The sequence below is a fragment of the Monopterus albus genome, unplaced genomic scaffold (assembly GCF_001952655.1).
Source record: "Monopterus albus unplaced genomic scaffold, M_albus_1.0 scaffold122.1, whole genome shotgun sequence".
In the NCBI taxonomy this organism is placed as follows: domain Eukaryota; kingdom Metazoa; phylum Chordata; class Actinopteri; order Synbranchiformes; family Synbranchidae; genus Monopterus; species Monopterus albus.
Window position 1 is genome coordinate 800361 of NW_018128002.1, and position 20588 is coordinate 820948.

The following is a 20588-nucleotide window of genomic DNA, read 5'->3' on the forward strand; positions in this document are numbered from 1 at the left end:
AAAATGATTGGATATGGTACACTTCCCAACAAGTCTAGCATGCACGAATCATAGTGTATAAAAGAAGACACAAACACAGTACACACACACCCACACTGGCATGGTGAATCAACGTAGAACAAGCCTAAACATGTATTCAATGGAAATTCTAAGGTAGATGACTGGTTTAAATAACGAGTTTACAAAGTCAAAGTCAATTGATCAATTGATCAATTGATGTTGATGCGTTTTCAGCGCTGATCATTGATTGCATCCTAACTGGATGGGCAAACTCCCTTGACCCCTCCAGTAGCCTTGCAAAGGGGAAGAGTTGGTCTCTGAAAACATATCTCTCTAATGTTCCTCTTACTATCTTGCTTTCATTTCTCTCATCTTCCAGTTTCCTTGGGAAAATACACAAGAAGATTAAATGAGGTGACAGGCTGCTCTCAGGCATCTGGTAAAATTTGTCTGATTGCTCAGTGAGGCTGGACGGCATAACAAGAGAAGTGCAGGAGTGGGGAAAAAGAGGGAATGTGGTAGGGAAGAGAAAGGAGTATTCACTGTGTTTAGCTGAAGAATGATGTATTCTTGTTAGATTGCTTTGTGACTTGACTTCACAGCAGACATGATTGTGGTCGATGTTGTCTGTCCGCCCTGGGTTCATGGGATCATCATGAATCATCCTGTATATGTTAAGGAATAAAACTGTAATTTCAGTCTGCATTTCCAAGATTCCAAATGTTTTACTTTAAGAATATGCATAATTAAAACACATTTTAATTAGTTAGCTTTAAATCAATCTGGTCAACAGTTTTTTGTCACATGATATAGTATTGTCACTCCACTCTTCTTTGTACAGTATTAAAAGCAATAGCTGTATGGCTGCAGGTCAAGAGCCAAGCTCAAGCCAGCTCATAATGTAGTCCAATCCTGTTGATCTACAGACTGCCACTTTATTCATTCTGATGGGGGATCTAGTGCAGGGATGATAGTGAGGATTTACTGACCAGCTCCCCGGCCTTTGCCCCAGTGTGATTCAGTGTCCCTGCACTGCTGACTATGATTAACTGAGGAGTCTTTACAGCCTGCATTCAGCAGTGAAGATTTACTGTATTCCATATGTTCCTGGATCTTACCAACATAGAAGAACAGAGAGAGGGGGACAGTAAAGCAAAGTGAGAGAGTGGACATACAGAGGCAGGGAAGCAAAACAATGAAGAAAATGAGTGTGAGAAATACTCAGCAGCCTCTCCTGTGAAATATGTCCTACTCTGAGTCCTGCTCTAATAAACAACAACATCACCACAACCTTGTACAGCTGTATAGAATGTATGCTTGAGTAAGGAATGAATACAACCATGAAGGGATTATTGTATGTCTTCATGTTTTGTTGTGTGTTTTATTGCCTGCATGTGCAAGCTGCAGTGTGTGTGTATGTGTGAAACATATTGATTTTAAAAAACAACTGCAACAGGGAAAGTATCACTATGTCTTAGAACTGTCATGCCACCTGTAATTGTATCAGTCCATCTTTAAGTGGTTACCTATATTAAGTTTCCGTCTCTTTTTAATGTCCTTACATGATTCAATTTTAATAGCAATATTTTTACAGCATCACAGTTTAAATAAACTGACAATGTATTTGTGAATTTTTAAACAAGATGGTTCCAGAGCAAGTAAGGATTTCCTGCTTTTCTCATTTTTATATATGTTAACTTTGTTGGGTCAAAAAAGAACAATTTTCAATGTATCTTGGACTTTGGGAACTGGACTTTGGGAACTTGTAATGTGAATGTCCAACTTTTTTTTTAGTTTTCATTCCCATTTTTACATTAAACAGTTGATCAACTAGTCAAAAAGGTAACTGATAAAATAAATTAACAATAACAGGACTTTGCATTTACAGCCCTACACTGTTGAACCATCTGAAAAAGCACAGAGAATCCTACATTCAGCCATTTGCCCTTCATCTTCATCCACATAAATGAATGCAAAGACTAACACAGTCTTTTGTCCATGTAAACCCTGAATGTATTCACCACTCTGCCCTTTTAAAAACTTGTGTACAATGTCCATCCATCCATCTTCGGCCGCTTTATCCAAGACCGGGTCGCCCAAGCAGAGCCTCCCAGATTTCCCTCTCCCCACACACCTCCTCTAGCTCCTAAGGAGGAACCCCAGGGCATTCGCAGGCCAGCCAGGAGAAATAGTATCTCCAACGTGTCCTGGGTCTGCCCTGAGGCCTTCTCCCGGAGGGACATGCCCGGAATACCTCCCCTGGGAGGTGACCAGGTGGCATCCTAAACTGTGCCCAAGCTACCTGAACTGGTTCCTCTCAACATGGAGGAGCAGCGGCTCTACTCCGAGCTCCTCACCGGTGACTTGGCTCCGCACCATATCACTAAGTGCCCAGCCACTCTCCGGAGGAAACTCATTTCTGCCGCTTGTATTCATAATCTCATCCTTTTAGTCATGATCCAAAGTTCATGGCCATAGGTGAGGGTAGGAAAATAGATCGACTGGTAAATTGAGAGCTTCACCTTACAACTCAGCTCCTTCTTCACCGCAATGGACCAGTACAGAGACTGCATTACTGCAGATGCTGTACCAATCTGTCTGTCAACCTGCCGCTTTATTTTTCCCTCACTCATGAACAAGACCCTGAGATACTCCTCCACTTGAGGGAGAACTCGCCCCCAACCCAGAGAGGGAAATCCACCTTTTTCCGACTGAGAACCATGGCCTTGGATTTGAAGGCGCTAATTCTCATCCCCACCACTTCACACTCGGCTGCAAACCCCTCCAGTGCACACTCTAGGCCTTGAACTGATGAAGCCAGCAGAACCACATCATCCGCAAGAAGCAGAGATGAGATTCTGCAGCCACCAAAACAGACTCCCTCCATTCCCTGGTAGCACCTAGAAATTCTGTCCATAAAAATAATGAACTGAATCAGTGACAAAGGGTAGCTTTGGCGGAGTCCAACATGCACCAGAAACAGGTCTGACTTACTGTTGGCAATGCAAACCAAGCTCCTACTCCGGTCATACAGGGAACAGACAGCCCATAACAACGAGCCCCGCACCCCATAATCCCAAAGTACCTCCCACAGGATGCCACGAGGGACACGGTCAAATGCCTTCTCCAGATCCACAAAACTCATGTAGACTGATTGGGCAAACTCCCATGAACCCTCCAACACCCTAGTGAGGGTATAGAGCTGTTCCAGTGATCCACAGCTGGGGTGAAAACCACACTGTTCCTCGTGAATCTAAGATTCGACTATCGGTCGGATTCTCCTCTCCAGTACCCTGGCATAGACTTTCCTGGGGAGTCTAAGAAGTGTGATCCCCCTATAGTTGGAAAACACTCTCCGGTCCCCCTTCTTAAAAAGGGGGACCACCATCCTGGTCTGCCAGTCCAGAGGCACCATCCCCGAACTCCATGCAGTGCTGCAAAGGCATGTCAGCCAAGACGGCCCCACAACATCCATAGACTTGAGAAACTCGGGGCAGACCTCATCCATCCTGTACAATGTGTTGAATAATGTTTTTTCCCTATACCCTCGCACCACATTTATATTCCAGGCAAACACAAGTGAGCAGCCAAGGGGACCTAGATGTGCCCAGAACAAGTTTAACATTTGCCACCGTATAAAGTGGCTTTGCAGCTCAGTATATCAAAAGTCTCAGACATTTGAAAATTGTCTGGCCACCCTTCCTGCACATAAAAAGCTTTCTGTCACCTAATTTTTCTGGGGAATCTTTCTCTCCATCCCTCAAGCCCTCTATACCTTTACCTTGCCTCTTCTTTCTTTTCTCAAATGCTATCTTCCTTGATACCTTTTCCTTTATTTCCCCTTCCATTTCTTACTCTTGCCATTTCTTATTCACATGCTCTGGATGAGCTCGCCTTTCCTGTCCACAGAACACAAGGTAATATGTTTTACACAGAGCAATGGGTGATAGGCTACTTCCAGCCGACTCCTTGTCTGGCTGTGTTTGCTGCTGGCTGGTGGGTGGCTCTGTTGTATGAATAAGGGAGACCTGGGTAGCTTTCAGTTGCAAGTAATAGCTTTCTATATAGTCCTGGGTAGCCCTAAAGCTTATTCCCACTCTTCACTGGCAATGTCCTCCCTTTTTCTGTGGTGAAGCCTGGTCAGTGCTGTGTGGTAAACAGTCTCTGTCTCGCTTCTATTTCTCTTTTTTTAATCTATTTAACATTTAAGAATTATAGCAGGAAAGCCTATACTATAAAGAGGAGAGTCCACCGCAAGCACTTCATAAAAGCACATGATGCATCATGTGTGGGTTTTGTTATGTGCAGGCTGTGTGTGCACTGAACCACTTCACTGTAGTTAACAGCCCTTTTCAGCTCCACAGTGTTAATGCTGGAACAAGCACGGTCTCATCCTTGCTTTCATTCCCTCTTCCTTCCTCCTGCCTTTCATCTCTCTATCCCTCTTTGCCCAACAAGCTGATTAACTGCACCTTTTTGTGGGAGCACAAGGACCTGCTCATTCACGTAGAACAGAGCTTATTAATAATAATTTGCATTCGTATGGCACCTTTCAAAATAACAAAGTGCTTTACATAAAATAAAATGCATGAATCCACAGTATAACAAAGAAAAAGTCAACAATAAGAAAATAATAATACAATATCAATAAAATAGGACTAAAAATCTATACAGTAAAATCACTAAGTTTGATCTACAGTGCAAAGAGTACTCAAGTGTTGAGTTGAAATGTATACACAGTGTTGTCTGAATCCACGAATTTATATGATGTGCAATCAAGCGTGCACTCAGCACTCACATGTCAGTCACAATCTAAGAGCGCAGGTACATTCGCATTCCCAAAGGTATTTTGTACATTGCATATTCAATGCTCATAATATCACAGACTATATTATAATGCAAAGCAGTTGCAAGTCATCCTCTTTCATAATCTGCACCTTCTTTAGCCTCCAGGCACTAAAAACACTGTTATTGCCTCAATGTGCACTGCGTGTGTGTGTGTGTGTGTGTGTGTGTGTGTGTGATGGAATGAAACTGTCTCTGGCTCTCACTGTGTCTAAACCCATATGGTGGGTTCTGAATCTGATGGCAATTTCTTCTTTTGTGGGAGGTTTGCCATATTCCAACACACTGATCTACTAGCTGTCATTCCCTTTCAAGCATATACATACAGCAGCAGGCCTAGCAAAGCATCAGGGGACATTTATGGCTGCTCAAGATTCAAGTTCCCCATTCATCCCCTCAGGCTTGGTATTTGAGCAGGGCTGAAATAAGCTTCAGATTTTTGTTGTGCCTCTTTCTGTCTGTTCGTTTCTGTCTCTGTTCACACACAGTGTCTTACTTCCTCCTGCTTATGCACTTCTTTTTGTCAACATCCCCCAACCACCCTCCCTCTTTCTCCTTTTCACCATCTCTGTCTTTGCCATATCTCTCTCCATCTCTCACACTGTCTCCTCTTTTTTCCTCTCTTTCTGTGGATGAATTGAGTAGTTCAGTGACTCATTTGACTTGTATGGTGCACAGGGTGCTCTGTTCTGGCCCACAGAATGTTAGCATACTTTTTGTTTGTTGGAATACTGAGGTGTCCTGTTATCTGTTGTGACTCCCAAGCAACAGAAGAACAACCCAGAGGAAGGTACATGCTATGGAACAGGTGCAAACACAGAACTGTCCCTGTTTGTGCAGAAAATGCAAAGCCCTAAAGCCACACACAGTGTGACAAGTTGCTTACTAATGGTAATATCTTCCTGGAAGGAAAACAGCTTCTGTCACTCAAAGGGTAGCCTCATTTTTTTTACTTAAAGGGACTTATCAAAAGATGTTGATTGGACTAACCCATGTGAAACCAGCACTATTGTGTCCACTGTAACGTGTGCTGCAGGAACAACAGCAGTGTGTGGTGATGGAGTGACAGACAGGCACTCCATCACTCCATGCAGAACTTTCTGCATGAAAGGCTGACATTAGTTTAAAGCTTTGACTGGCACGAAGCACTTTGCTGTGTCTGTCTTTTTGTCTACCTGCCATCTGTAATTGTCTAGCTGTCTGTCTTCCAATTTGTCTGTCACATCCATACTATCTGCAACTGGCTGGATAGGGAACAGTGCAGTTGTCTGACATGTTGAAACCTGGCTGGATCTTTCTGGATGCTTTTACACACACACACACACACGCACACACACACACACTGTGTTTTTATTCCTTGTGGGGACTTTACATTGACTTACATTCATTTCCTGTTGACGTATCCTAACCCTAACCAATATTAAGTGGTTGCAAATGTACTACTTTACATTGAGTTTTGAAAACAATGGGGCTTAAATTTCACAAGCAGTAAACAAAATCTGGCCTCTCATTTCACACAACTGAATTTTGGTGACAGAGATTACTCTTGCTTGCAAGTTTTATTAAGTGTTACTAATAAAATACTAACACTAAAACTGCATTATAAAACCTGTATGTAATCTCTGTAATATAAAACCTCATCTATATTATATATAAACATTGGGGAAATTAATCCTGCATCCTCCAGTGTCTTGCAAACCGTGGATGTGCAGGGTAATGTGTCTTGATGCTGAATTTAGTCTCTATGTGGGTGTGTAATGTCAGGTCTGACTCAGTGGAGCTGATGGTTTGAAAGGACACTCACAGCATGTTGCGTATTTGAACACATACAACAGAGACATACACTCACAGCTTTGTCCTAGAGTTCCTGTAACTGCATGAGTCCTGTCATGCAGATAGAGTGGAAAGGTAACCTTGCATCACAGCGTGAATGAGGGAAGGAAGGACACTGGCAATACAGAGGTCAAAGCCTTAAACTGAACCTCTGCTGTGCTCCTGGAAGAGGGAAAGGAGAGTATTTGTAAATAGGGCCTGCTAAGAAAAAGAAAAGGAGAAGGCTATTTATCTGTTGCTCATTTAATTAATTGGAGACAATAGCTAATGCATAAATGTCAAATTTAAGAGGAGGTAAAAGAAAGGACCAGGAAAAAGGAGAAGGAGCAATCAATAGCAGAGTAAGTGTGCTGGAGAGATGATGAGTGGAGAAAATAAAAGGCTGAAACATAATAGCATGGTCACAGTAAACAGAGAGCACACATGAGTAACTGCTATTGAGAAGCTAGAGAGAGAGAAAGAAGATAGATGGTATGAATCGGTTATCAAACTCTCTGACAAGGGGAGAAAGTGTAGGCACAGGCACCAAAGCCAAGTGTGACTCAATATTTCACTTCAAGTGAAGTAGTGAAGTCTCTTGCTTTGCTATATAACCTTTAATAAGCCCAAGCAGCAGTCCAGGTAGACATACATGGATTGAATGTGAAAGTGTATTTAAATGTAGATGTGTTTAAGTGTAGATGGCACAGATTAGCACAATTTATTGTAATTTGTTTATATGGTGGCATATGGAAGTTGCAATACAATGCCCTTGTGAATTTGATTTCAGCAAAGAGCCCCAGTTCTGTTGTCAAATAGTCATGTTTATTCCCCTTTGCCACCCTCCATAAAGCTACACACTAGAAAGTCTTCATCTTTAATAATGTACAGATTTAGTATTGTAAAATAAACAAAATAGCCTAAATATAGACTTAAAATCACCCAAAGGAGACTGTACTTAGGGCATTTAATGAATTTGAGGAACCCACTAGTTTCTCTAAACTCCTTCATGCGTGTCTTTGTGAAAATTATCTTTGATAATTTTGTGGCAGTTATTAGAGCTCCTGTCAAAGACTTGAAAGAGGGCAGGAAAAGACACTATTAAATAAAAAAAAAAAACTGTCATAGAAAGTCTAAAGTCCAAAACAGTCTGGGAAACATTGCTCCTTTGCAGAGTAAAGACTGCTCTGCAGACTGCGTTTATTTAGTTGCATACAATGCAGTCAACCTAAAAGGACTAGTTGACTGTGGTGTTGTGTGATATTAACCTGTCACAGATACTGTGAACCTACACCAACAACCACAGACCCTTAAATCACTCAACTGTAGCACACAGACATATTTGTTTTACGGTCAGTGTTTTAGTCCTTGGCTGCCCATTTGAGATCAACTCATCAGTGCGGCTATAACTGACACTGGCTATCTGTGTCCAGCATCTCTACTTGATGGCAGTGAGTCCAACTGTCACAATGGCACAGTTTAGTTAAGACCATTTAAACAATTTTATCACCTGGATAACTTCGCCATTGGTTGCTTGGTGTGTGGAACACTATTTGTCTCCATGTCAGTGTAGATTTCAAGCCAAGTGGTTTTGGAGATCCTGAGTTTAAAGTGAGCATCTGTGACAATGAAACACCCTGGGAAAGTTGCCAGCCCAACACAGTCATCCTGGATTTGCCTCTGCGTTTTCCTCAGTACATGCTGGAATATGTTTAACCACTCTGTGCCTGGGAATAAGGACAGATCTTGGTAAAATAATCAACTGAATGACAGTGCTTTTAGGAACAGTACTTGTGAAAATATATCTTTTTTGTTGTTTGGAAAAAATAAACACCATGGTCACATCAAGTGAAGTGTATTTGTATAGCTCTTGAAAAACCTTAATGATGGTCTCAAATTCGGATTATGAAAAAGTAAATGAAAGTGAAGACTGAGCTGGCAACCCTCTGTCCTAAGGCCCTCGCTGAGAAAAAAGAAAAATCCCATGTAAAGGAATTACAACTAGTGACTCATGTGAGCACACACTCTGAATTAGAAGAACATCACAAGGGCAATGTGTTGATTTTCTTTGTGTACTCACACCCCATCCCTCTCTCTCCATCTCTGGCTCCAGGTGCAGCAGGATGCAGGGCGTGCTGCTGGTGTGTGGACTGCTGAGCCTCCTTCTGCTTCACACTGCAGTATGTGGTGAGTCCTCATTAAACTGTAGGCAGCTGGCCTAAAGTGTATGCAGTATATAACTCCTGATAATCCAGCCGAATCCAGCCCTTTCACCGGGTCATCGTTATCGTTAATAGTAAATGACTAGGTCAGTAATGTGAGGTTAGATACACCTTGTTCCTGTAACATAGCAAACCACAGTGCACAGGATGGGATGTATGATATCCTCACTGAAATTAAACTGGGATGAATATCTGCTTGCTGGTTGCACAGGACAGAGTTCCCCCGCAGATGGGGGTGGGAGGTGGGGACTGCCTGAGGGGCAGAGTGATGAAACCCACATCACGGCAAACAAGACACAGTCACTGTGCTTTATCCTCTGTGCTGAACTGTAAAAACATAACCTAAGCTTTTTTCTATAATATTTAGGGCTGCAACAGTTACTTTCATTTTCAATAAATCTGCTGACAATTTTCTCATTTACTCAATTAACTGTTTGGGCTGTAAAAGAACAGAACATATTGGAAAACGAGAATCCTGCATGGTGTCAACAAATTACTTGTTTTTTCTGACCAACAGTCCAAAAACCAAGACATATTTCATTCATTATAAAGAGAGGCAATGAAAAGCAACACATTCTCACATTTACAAGCCTGGAACTGTTGTCTGCTTGAAAAACGACATGCCAGTTTAAGCTCACATTGGCTGAAACTACATAGTCAAATTCTGGGTAACAAATGAGCATTCATGAGTGAGTGACTATCAGAGCTGCAAAATGAATGACCTGCCTCTTGTCAGGAACACACGGTCACAATTTGCAATTCATAGCTCATAGTCTCTTGTGTCATGGGAATAATGAGCCAACTCATTTATATGTCAGACTTATTCGATCTCTTGAGTCACACTGACATTTTCTGTCAGTCTGTCCATTTCAAACAGCTTCTCCCTCTAACAGTACTCATATCTCAAAGTCGACCTTGACTGCTTAGTTACTGGCCTCCTTGCTCCTCTCGTTTCATCTGCTCATCATTACCACAACAGCACCTCCAAGAAGAGTGAATAGATGAGATTTAAATAAGAAAAACTCATATTCATCCTCTCAGCCACTAAAAGAGGGAAATGATTTTGACATTTTGTTAAATCTCCAAGATATTGGAGATTGGAGTGTTCTAGGTGGCCTCCCTGACTGTCAGCTCCTCTCTGTTTTCAATTGTTTCTGTCTTCAGTGGAGGTAAAAAAAATATCAACATACCTGGCACCGGAGCCTTTCTGTGACTCTGGGCTCAGAGTCACAGGCATAAATTCAGCCAACTCCTCTGTCTTTCCTTGTGCATATGTGCATGTTTGTTTGGAAACCCTCAGGTTACATCTGCCTGGTAGTTTATGCAGCCAACGCGTAGAGCAGTGAGCATTACAGCCCACACACACAGAGCATTTCACACACTTGTGTGCCTTTCAGAGTGCGTATGTCAGGCAAATCGACGCTTGCTGCCTCTGCTTTGGAGGAGTTTAGTTTTTGAGGGCATTAATGTCCCCTGCTCTTGCTTTCTTTCTCTCCCTTCATGCATTTTGTGCTTTATTTAGGTGAGTGACTCTGGAAATAGTCAATGGGAGGTAGAGACTACAGGGGAGTTTTGGCACTAAAGCTAACCCCATGACATTTGACAGCCCAGAGACTGGAAAGAGAAATGGGATGTGAGCAGGGAGGACAGATTAGGGTGTGAACATTTTGCACGAGTGCGCATGTGTTGATGATTGTGTGCGCATGCCTGCAATTTGTACAAGCACTCCTGTGTGCATTTATGAATTTAAAATGTTGGCCCTGTGCCACAGGAGATACAGTATCATTATGCTTCACATGGTGCAAAATTAGTCACGGCAACAGGCCCGGGGAGATCCTGTGAAGCTTGACATGGCCTGGTATAGGAGTCAACCCAGACAGAGCTGCAGTGAAATGCTTAATATTTGTCACTAAGAAAGGAGGAGGAAACAAGGCAGGAGGAGACAGAATAGGTTTGAGGGGTGATAACAGTGTACACTAAATGATTAGGAAATTGTGAAGTTGGAAGAATGTACCTGTACAGCAAATGAGAAGATGGAGAATAGAGAAGTAACAAGGTGAGGATGTGAAAAGTGATGTGTCAGCATTTCTAATGGTTGTTTTATTGCCACTTATTGTTTAATATTTAGTTGGACTCTGGTCTTAATGTACGGTGGCACAGTGGTTAGCGCCGTTGCCTCACAGCGCAAAGGTTCCAGGTTCGGGCCCCACCTAGGACCTTTCTGTGTGGAGTTTGCATGTTCTCCCCGTGCTTGCGTGGGTTCTCTCCGAGTACTCCAGCTTCCTCCCACGGTCCAAAGACATGCAGCTTAGGTTGATTGAGGACCAGTAACATTAGCTAATATTGCTGCTTGATTCTACAGATGTCATTACGTGCAGTGGGACTGCATTACTAGTAATTAGACTGTTTCTGTTGAAGAATGCTTTTCTTTAGTCCAGTTTTAGTTGTGAAATGCACAGAAGGAGAGATGGGGAAAGAGGGATAATAACAGAACCAGGAGGTATGTTCAATTTAGAGCATGTAATGCTGGAATGACTAGAGGGGAACTAGAGGAGGAGGAGATGAGTAAGAGAGAAGTCAGGAGAAAGGTAACAAGGATGTGGGAAAGAAATATGAGAAAATATACTGTAGGAATATTTGGAGAGGAGAAAGGGGGCACTGTAGAAAACATGGGGGAGAGGAGATTAGGAGCAATACAGGAGGAGGCAGGTGAGCATTGAAAGGAATGTTTTGGAGGAGAACATGTCATGAGAGTGTCAGCATGGAGACAATTTTCAAAACTTGCATGATGTCCACCTGGCAGATCTGCTATGCAACAAGCAACATTAATCTGCACATACACAAACACACATACATACAGGACATTTCAGTAAGGGGTGTGAGTGGTATGATTTGTATGTGTGTCTTTATTTGTATGCCTTTGCATATTTGAGAGTGTTACTTGCTGTAGGGGAAAGGTGCCTGTCCCGTGCTGATCAAAAACATTGGAAAAGCAAAAGGGAACCCCTCCCTCATTTAGTTTACATTACACAGTACACAGCCTAAGATGTATTCTTTGAAGAGGCCACCCCCAAAGCTCACAGTTGCATATATGTGGTTGAATTTTGTGACCCGATATGAAGCTTCTTTCCCCTTTCCCATTTGTATTGCCTTTGCTGCCATGGTTATCATTTTTAGGCTTGGCTGGGGTGGTGTCAGTCTCAGCTCTTCTTTTCCTAAATGATAACATATCAATGCTGAAAAGCAGCCACCACTCTTTTCATGTTATATTTTCCACATTCCTTGTTTTTTCCATTTGTCTTTGTACATCATCTGAGGTCTTATTAAAAGCATGCATTTCTCTACATCCCACTACAAAGCCATAAAGACAGCAAGCAGTTTTGTCACACCATCCATTCATACAAACACCAACCTGCACTGTCCTTGAAATATCTTTTTTTCACATCAGAAAATGAAGTTTCAACTTCTTATCACTCATTTTAAAAGTTTCACTTTATTCTTCTTTGTTTGGTTTTGTATCCCATGTTTCTTTCAGCAGACACTTCATGTCATCTGTAGTTTGTAATGTTTATTTAAAATGATACAGTAAGATGAACTAACTTAGAAGCTGGTATATACAGTAACTGCAGATTCAGTGTAACCTTCGTGGAGAGCAGTAGTGAATCTACGTAAGTACAAGTAATGTGCTTAAATATACTTTAGAAATACTTGTACTTTACCATACTAATTCTATTTTAATCTACTCTACAATACAACTCCACTACATTGTAGAGAGAAATGCTGTACTTGTTACTCTATTCATTTTATTTGACAGTTGTATTTACTGGGTATTTAGCAGTGTCAGATTTTACAAACAAAATTTATGATTGTCAAATAAAATATGATGCAATTGTTGGATTAGACTGCCCATCAGTAAATAATAGAGTTCAAATTTTGCTCCACCTCTATGGGCTGCAACATTACAATACTTCCTCTGCACAATGAATACTTTAGCTTTGATTATTTATTTGTGGATTAGATATAGTTTTACTTAAGATAAATTGTGAATGCACAACTTTTACTTAGAGTATATGTATACTTTGATATTACTCTTTTTACTTTCTAGGTACTTTTTCTACCACTGCTACAAAAAAGGAGTACAGTATAATAGAGACAATGTACAATTGGGACACTTCCTGTTAATTATAATCTAGAGACTCTTTTATTAGCAGGCACACTGCAAAATTAAACGGATGTGAAGAATAAATCTTCCAGTAATCACAGAAACATAAAAAAAGCCAGAGTGGATTATGTCAAAACCTACCTGAGGAAGCCACAGTTGTTGTTCTTCCTGTGGATAGATGAGACAAAAATAGAGCTTTTTGGTTGAGCACATCATTCCACTGTTTTCAGAAAATGAAATGAGGCCTTCAAAGAAGAGAACACAGTCCCTACAGTCAAACATGGTGGAGGTTCACTGATGTTTTGGGATTGCTTTGTTGCTTCAGGCATCAAATGTCTTGACTGTGTATGGCATTTTGAAATGTGAAGACTACCAATGAATTCCAGGGAGCAACATAGGGCCCAGTGTCAGAAAGCTGGGTCTCAGTCAGAGGTCATGGGTCTTACAGCAGGACAATGAACCAAAGCAGACTTCAGAAAGCACCAGAAATGGTTTCAGACAATGTGCTGGAGAGTTTTGAAGTGGCCAGGAGTAAGTCCAGATCTAAATCCCATAGAGCACCTGTGGAGGGATCTCAAAACAGCAGCTGGGAGAAGGAACCCTTCAAATCTGAGAGACCTGGAGCAGCTGGCAACAGAAGAGTGGTCCAAAAATCCAGTAGAGAGGTGTAAGAAACTCACTGATGGTTACAGGATGAGATTGATTTCAGTAATTTTGTCCACAGGGTGTGCTACCAAATTATTAAATTGAGGGTGTCATTAATTCTGTCTGGTCCATGTTTGGAGTTCTGTGTGGAATGGATCAAAGTTGTTTTTTTTCTGTTTTTTTTGTGTGCAATCAATGCAACCAATGCAAACTAAAGAAATAAACATGAGAATACCAAAGAATTTGTACTAGCAACAATTTTCTGGGAGAAGTGTGGTGCATTATCTGATAGAAATGTGGGGGTGCCAATATTTTTGGCAATGACTATCTCTGCAAGTGCTTAACACAACTCAAAGAACTAAACTTAAACATCTATCTCTGCTATATGTCTACTTAGTACCAAAATATATACTTTTTTCCAGGAACCTTTCTAGCTGGTTATTGGGAAATTATGTACCTGAACATTGTCCATTTTAAAGCTTTTACCTATACTGCCCTGCATTATACCTCATCCATCATGCTCCTCTTTAAAACCAACTCTGAGAACAAAAACAAAAACTGTACAAACACTGACCTGAGCCTGCTGTATTTCAGATATGTGTGTTTCATCGGCTGTCATGTCCTAACACAGTGATCAACTCATAGTGGCAAGCCACTGTCAGACAGCTCATCAGTCCTGATTTATGACCTACATACACTCCTGCACAAAAACACATGATTAGCCAACACACAGATGGCAGAAGTGAAGCAGTGGTGGCAGGAGAGGATGCACTCGATCAGTCCCAGCAGCTCCTGACTGGCAGAGTGACAGGTTTGATGTCTTTATATAAGAGCCTTTATCTTTGGGAAATTCATTGCCGGCACTTGTCGGCAGCTTTGAGCATCATGTAGCATCACCCATGTGGCATCATGGCGCCCACCAAGGCAGATGTGTTTGTTGGTTCTGCTCTTGAATGCCTACTTTTTTTTCTTTTATGTGTTTTCCGCTTTTTGTGCAGTGCATAATTGTCATGCACTATCATTTGCAGGTGCCTGAATGACTACAGGCCAGTGGTGCTCACTCCAATCATTATGAAGTGTTTTGAGAGGCTGGTGCTGGCCCACATTCAGAGCAGTATACTGGACACTCTGGTTGCCCTGCAGTATGTCTACTGGCCCAACAGGGCCGCCTCAGACACTATTGCTGCTGCACTACACTATTCCCTTTCTCACCTGGAAAAGAGACTCCTACAGTGCCTTGCGAAAGTATTCGGCCCCCTTGAACTTTGCGACCTTTTGCCACATTTCAGGCTTCAAACATAAAGATATAAAACTGTATTTTTTTGTGAAGAATCAACAACAAGTGGGACACAATCATGAAGTGGAACGAAATTTATTGGCTATTTCAAACTTTTTTAACAAATAAAAAACTGAAAAATTGGGCGTGCAAAATTATTCAGCCCCCTTAAGTTAATACTTTGTAGCGCCACCTTTTGCTGCGATTACAGCTGTAAGTCGCTTGGGGTATGTCTCTATCAGTTTTGCACATCAAGAGACTGAAATTTTTGCCCATTCCTCCTTGCAAAACAGCTCAAGCTCAGTGAGGTTGGATCTGTAACTGGCTCCTGGACTTTCTGACTGGCAGGCCCCAGTTTGCCAGGATTGGTAATAGGACTTCAGCCAGCATCACTACAAACATTGGCACTCCATGGGGGTGCGTCCTCAGTCACAATACTCTACACCCTGTTCACCTATGACTGTGCCGCCTCCCGCAAGGATAACGTCATCCTAAAGTTTGCAAACGACACCGCAGTGATAGGATGCATCACTGATGTGGATGAAGCAGCCTACAGGAGGGAGGCGGCCAGTCTGGTGTCATGGTGCAAGCACATTAATCTCACCCTCAACATGGACAAGACGAAGGAGATGATAGTGGACATGAGGAAGGAGAGGAGATCTTATCAGCCACTGTTCATCCGGGAACTTGAACTGGAGAGCTATAAATACCTGGGCGTCCACATCAGTGAGGACCTCACTTGGACACGCAACACCACACAGCTGGTCAAGAAGGTCCAACAGCAGCTATGCTTCTTGAGGAGGCTGAGGAGGTTTGGAATGTCGCCTAGGATCCTTTGCAACTTCTAAAGCTGCATCATTGAGAGCATCTTGACCAGCTGCATCACCGTCTGGTATGGCAGCACTACTGCTATGGACCGCAAGCGCCTTCAGAGAGTAGTAAAGACTGTGGAGAAGATCACCCAGACTCCACTGCCCTCTCTGCAGAGCACTTACCACCACAGAGTCCGCAGAAAAGCTGCCTCCATCCTCAAGCACAGACTGTTCACACCTCTACCCACCAGCCAGAGGTACAGGAGTGTGAAATGCAGGCCTTCAAGACTGAAAAACTCTTTCTTTCCAACTGCCATCAGACTCCTAAACAGCTGACAGGAGTATACAATCAGGACTTACTTCATGTAATTCCACCTGTACTAGTTACATTCCAAGTTTGCACATGCATAATTGCACACTCACTGCCACCTATTGCACATCCAGCTCCGATGTAGCATACATACATTCTCTTTATTATATTGTTTATATTTTTTTTTATTACAATAGTTTCCACTTGCTGTTTTTAAGTGCTATTAGCTTTTGTGTACTATTTATCTACCTTATATTTCACCTTGTATTGTTTGGCATTCATTGTGGACATCAAAGTAAAAATTTCATTGTACAGGGAAACACGTTTCCTTTTTGTGCACGTCAATAAACACTGTCTCTGAAAGAAAGACAAAGGGAAAGAATAAGAAAGAGGGAGAAAACAAGGAATGGCATTTGCAATTGTACTCCCATTACAATAAAAATGCCATTACCACCCACCCTGTGTATGTGTGCAACTCTATGCCAGCCACATGAAGACTCTGATTGTTTAACAATTCAAGAGTATCTCTAAAGCAAGGACAGACAGGACAATGAAGATGATCAAGTTGATGCCACTGCAGAAAGAAAATAAGAAAATCTCAGCTCTCTCTGCTGGAAGTGAAGCTTTCAGGAGGACATGGAGGAGGTCTCCTTTCACACCCTGCCCCTATGAACACAGACAAAGACACAAGACAAGGTCAATCGAAGATCACCTGTTAACATTTAACAAAGCCCACCTTACTAGCTTAGACTTTGAAATCCAATGTTTTTCTAGTGGTGGAGTTTTACTGAGCACACATGCTCTTTTTCAGCAGCTTTCTTTTGCTATGTATTGACATTTATTTTCAGTACTTCCTCTCCTTTTCATCACCTAACAGCCAGGTGATCCTTGTATTAGAAATAGGGTGACAAAGAGCAATATGAAACACAAAGATATCCAAACAAAAGGCAGTCTTGTGGGGGGTTATGCTTGTGGTAATATTTCCATCTAAATGCAGATTTGATATAGCAGTGACATTGGGGGCACTTGCTCATTTAAATTCATTACCATTACTGAAGAGAGTGACTTTTTTCCCCACCAGGTCTCCTTCACAATGTAATTTTATGTTATGGTTGTCCCCCTCACCAGGAGGGTGAGGGAGAACCGAGGTGGGACTCAAGATGGCTGACCCAGGTGCTAGTACAAAAAAAAAAAAAAACAGGTTTAATGGAACAAAAACGCAAAGTAACATAACAGGGGCCGTGTACATATATAATCAAAGCAGGGCAGAGATGGTGGAGGAGACCCGGACGAACACGTAAACGGATAGCAGGAATCAGGAGAGCAGGAGGATGAGGACGGACAAGTGAAAAAAGGTAGCAAAACAAAACCCGAAAATCAACAGCACAGGGACTGTCAGCGTTGAATATCAGTACGTTTTGCAAAACGCATAAATAACATGATCAAGGCAAGCCAAAACGCAAAGTAACTGTCAGCGTAGCATCCTCACACACATATAGTTTATGCGTGTGGGTCTTTGGTTCTTGTACCATTGCTAACTCTGAGAGACGAGACAGTCCAAGTAACTTCAAAACAGTGCTGATTTATTCCATGAATACAGGTAAAATTAACATTACACACTCAGGTATCTTGCACCTCCAAACTGCACGCAGGCAGATGTAAGATGGAAGACCCTGAACCCACCAGGCCTATACATTTTATCACCTCGGTTGGGCTAGCCCCATACTACACAGAAACGTCAACCGAGACGTCTCTATTACCAGCTTTGCAGCTGGCCATAGCAGTAGTCAAAACATGAAGCAAATCAATGTGTGTGTGTGTCTGTTGATTAAGTGGTGTGTAGCTAAAAACATTCTCACGACCTCTAGTACATGTCGTGACTTAAACATAAGAACATATTATGGCTAAGGCTACAGTTATATACGTCATAATAATAATATTAAACACCCTGTCTGCTGACAGTCATCAGCTCTTCTCTCTAGTTATCCTTGACCAGATGTACCCTGTAGAAACTCATAAGCATGACTAAGCATTTAACAGTCTAACTAGACATCCTATCTCCACTAAACATTTCTAATACATAAAGTATCTATCCAATATCTATCTGACTAAAAATACCTAACATGCGGTTAAAACATAAAAAATTTGTCACATACTTTGGGTAATGCTCCAGCGACGGCAGAGCATCTGCCAGAGGTATAAATAAGGAGGAAGTCAATCAGCAGAATGCACCCCAGCTGTGTGCACCGACAAACGAATCACTAATTAGGAATGCAACACAGCTGAGGTGCGAATCCCGCAGGTCGAGAGAACAGAGGAGAGAGAGGCGGAGAGCGGCCCTGACATTTTAGGCTTTTCAACAAAGGAATGTACAATTCATTTAATTTGATTTAGTAGTGCAAATTGCTGCACCAACCGGGAAACAAAGAAACATTTTGGCCAAGTAAAGTGGGCAGAAAGAGTGAAACCCAGGGAGGTGTGTGTGAGAGAGAGAGCATGAATGCACCACCACCTCAGTCTTAACACATGCCCAGTTGTGAATCACGATGGTACATCTCTACTTTTTCCATCTCATCTCCTTGACTCATTTTCCACATCACATCACTCTAATTTCCCTCCAGCACATACCTCCAGATTTTTCACACTTTGACTTTTTGTTTGTGGTTTTCCTTCACTTGCCTCTTTCTACCACTCACAGTCCTGCACTGTGTTAAGCTGGAGTAAATTGTGTTTATTCATCTTTTCCATAGGGTTAAGCTTTCCCTCTGTCAGTATGACAGAAAAGTACATCACTGCTGCTATCAAGCAAACCAAATTCAAAAGTGAATTGATTTTCCGGCCCTGCGATGGACCGGCAACCTGTCCAGGGTGTACCCCGCCTTTCGCCCAATGCCAGCTGGAATTGGCTCCAGCCCCCCCATGACCCTGTTTGGGACTAAGCGGTATAGAAAATGAGAGAGAGAGAGAATTGATTTTCCTCTATGCCTACTCCTATCACAGAGCACATTGCTATGCTGGCCTTGTGAATCACAAATTGTATTGTGAGGTCAGTTTGTGGTGAGCAGTGTTGTGTAACTTAAAGTCTTATTAAACTGCAGTCACTAAAAGTATTTGGAGTGCGCTGTTGATAAAATGAATAATTTAGATCCAGCAAGATTAGAAACAATGCATCTACACTGACAAAATTATACGTAATTAACAAAATACTGAAATAAATAATGATTCTTTACAATGGACATGAGGGTAGTGTCAGCTGCTGTTAGCGACACACACTATTTACTATACTTAACTCTCTGCCTGAACGCCTCATGCATTTTGTTTCACAGGTCACCTCAATATACAGGCTAAACTCCTCTTGACTGCAAAATAAGAGGCCATTTCAGAACACAAACTGTGCTTGATGCTGCCATGCAGAGCAACATAAATCACTGGTGACAGGGTGAGACAAGTAATGCTTGCCTATGGTGATGTCACCAGGACAAGTGGAAAAGTGGGTGTTTATGTATGTTTATGTGTCCGTGGTGAGGGGAAAATGTGAGTGGAGGGCTGATGTTAAGCTATCAAGGAAGAGGCACTCAGCCTCTTAGCTTGAGCAAATGCAACAACAGCTGCCGGAATGAGCAATGCCATCTATTCACACATCTGCTATTTCTGTGCACTCACAGGCACATTTCCCATCCAGTAAGGATGAAAAATGGTGGCTTCAAAGCTGTGTGCGTGTTTGTGTGTGTGTGTGCAAATGAGAGATGAAATGTTTTCACTTGTGTTTTCATTTCAGGCCACCTGCACACTCAAAGTCCATACACCTCTGTTGGTAAAATTCAATGGCAATCAAAGATGAGGCAGCTGATCCAAAGTTGAATCTGAATCATGAAGTGGCCGAGGGAAATATCAAACACACAATGGATCTTTATACTGATACTGTATATAAAATGAAACAAAAATAAGATTACCAGATGAAACAGTGATGCATGAGAAGGGGAACTGGGTTGAAATGCTCACGTGAAAGCTGGCAGGTAGTCGTATTGCAGAGGAGAGAGGCGGGTAAAGAGAATGGCAGTAGATGGGGAAATAAAATGGCAGAGCAGAAAGGACGGAGAGGTTGAGGAACTTGCACAGCGTTGTGCCTCTGACTGTAGTGTTTCACCAACTGGAGATTTGAGGGGCCACCCCTGTAGAGTGTTGAGCTTCAACATGCATACACATTAAGAGCTGATGTACCAGAGTCAAATTCCTTGTGTGTCCGACACACCTGGCCAATAAGGCAGATTCTGATTCTAATGCATCCAGTCAAACTGGAGCAAACCAGGACAGAAAATGTGTGGTGGAAACTGACATTGATGAAAATAAATCAATAGGCATATTTTCTCTACTGCAAAACCACACTGTCTGTTCCACCCACTTAGGCAGTGCTTTTCTTTCATGTTTTTTGCTGTCTTCTCATTGGTCTTCTTCCTATGTACCTACAGTATTTTTTAACAGCTTGACACTGGATTTCTTCCAC

The 20588-nt window shown here is 42.1% G+C and overlaps 1 protein-coding gene across 5 annotated transcripts in view; it reads left to right on the top strand.

The window, feature by feature from the left end:
* Nucleotides 1–20588, top strand: part of ncanb (neurocan b) — a 193811-nt gene that overhangs the window by 24931 nt on the left and 148292 nt on the right. For all 5 annotated transcript variants that reach the window (XM_020612265.1, XM_020612264.1, XM_020612267.1 and 2 more), the window contains exon 2: nt 8771–8844. In XM_020612265.1, coding sequence (XP_020467921.1) covers nt 8781–8844 — 64 coding nt within the window. In that variant the 5' untranslated portion in view covers nt 8771–8780. The remainder of the gene's footprint in view (nt 1–8770; nt 8845–20588) is intronic.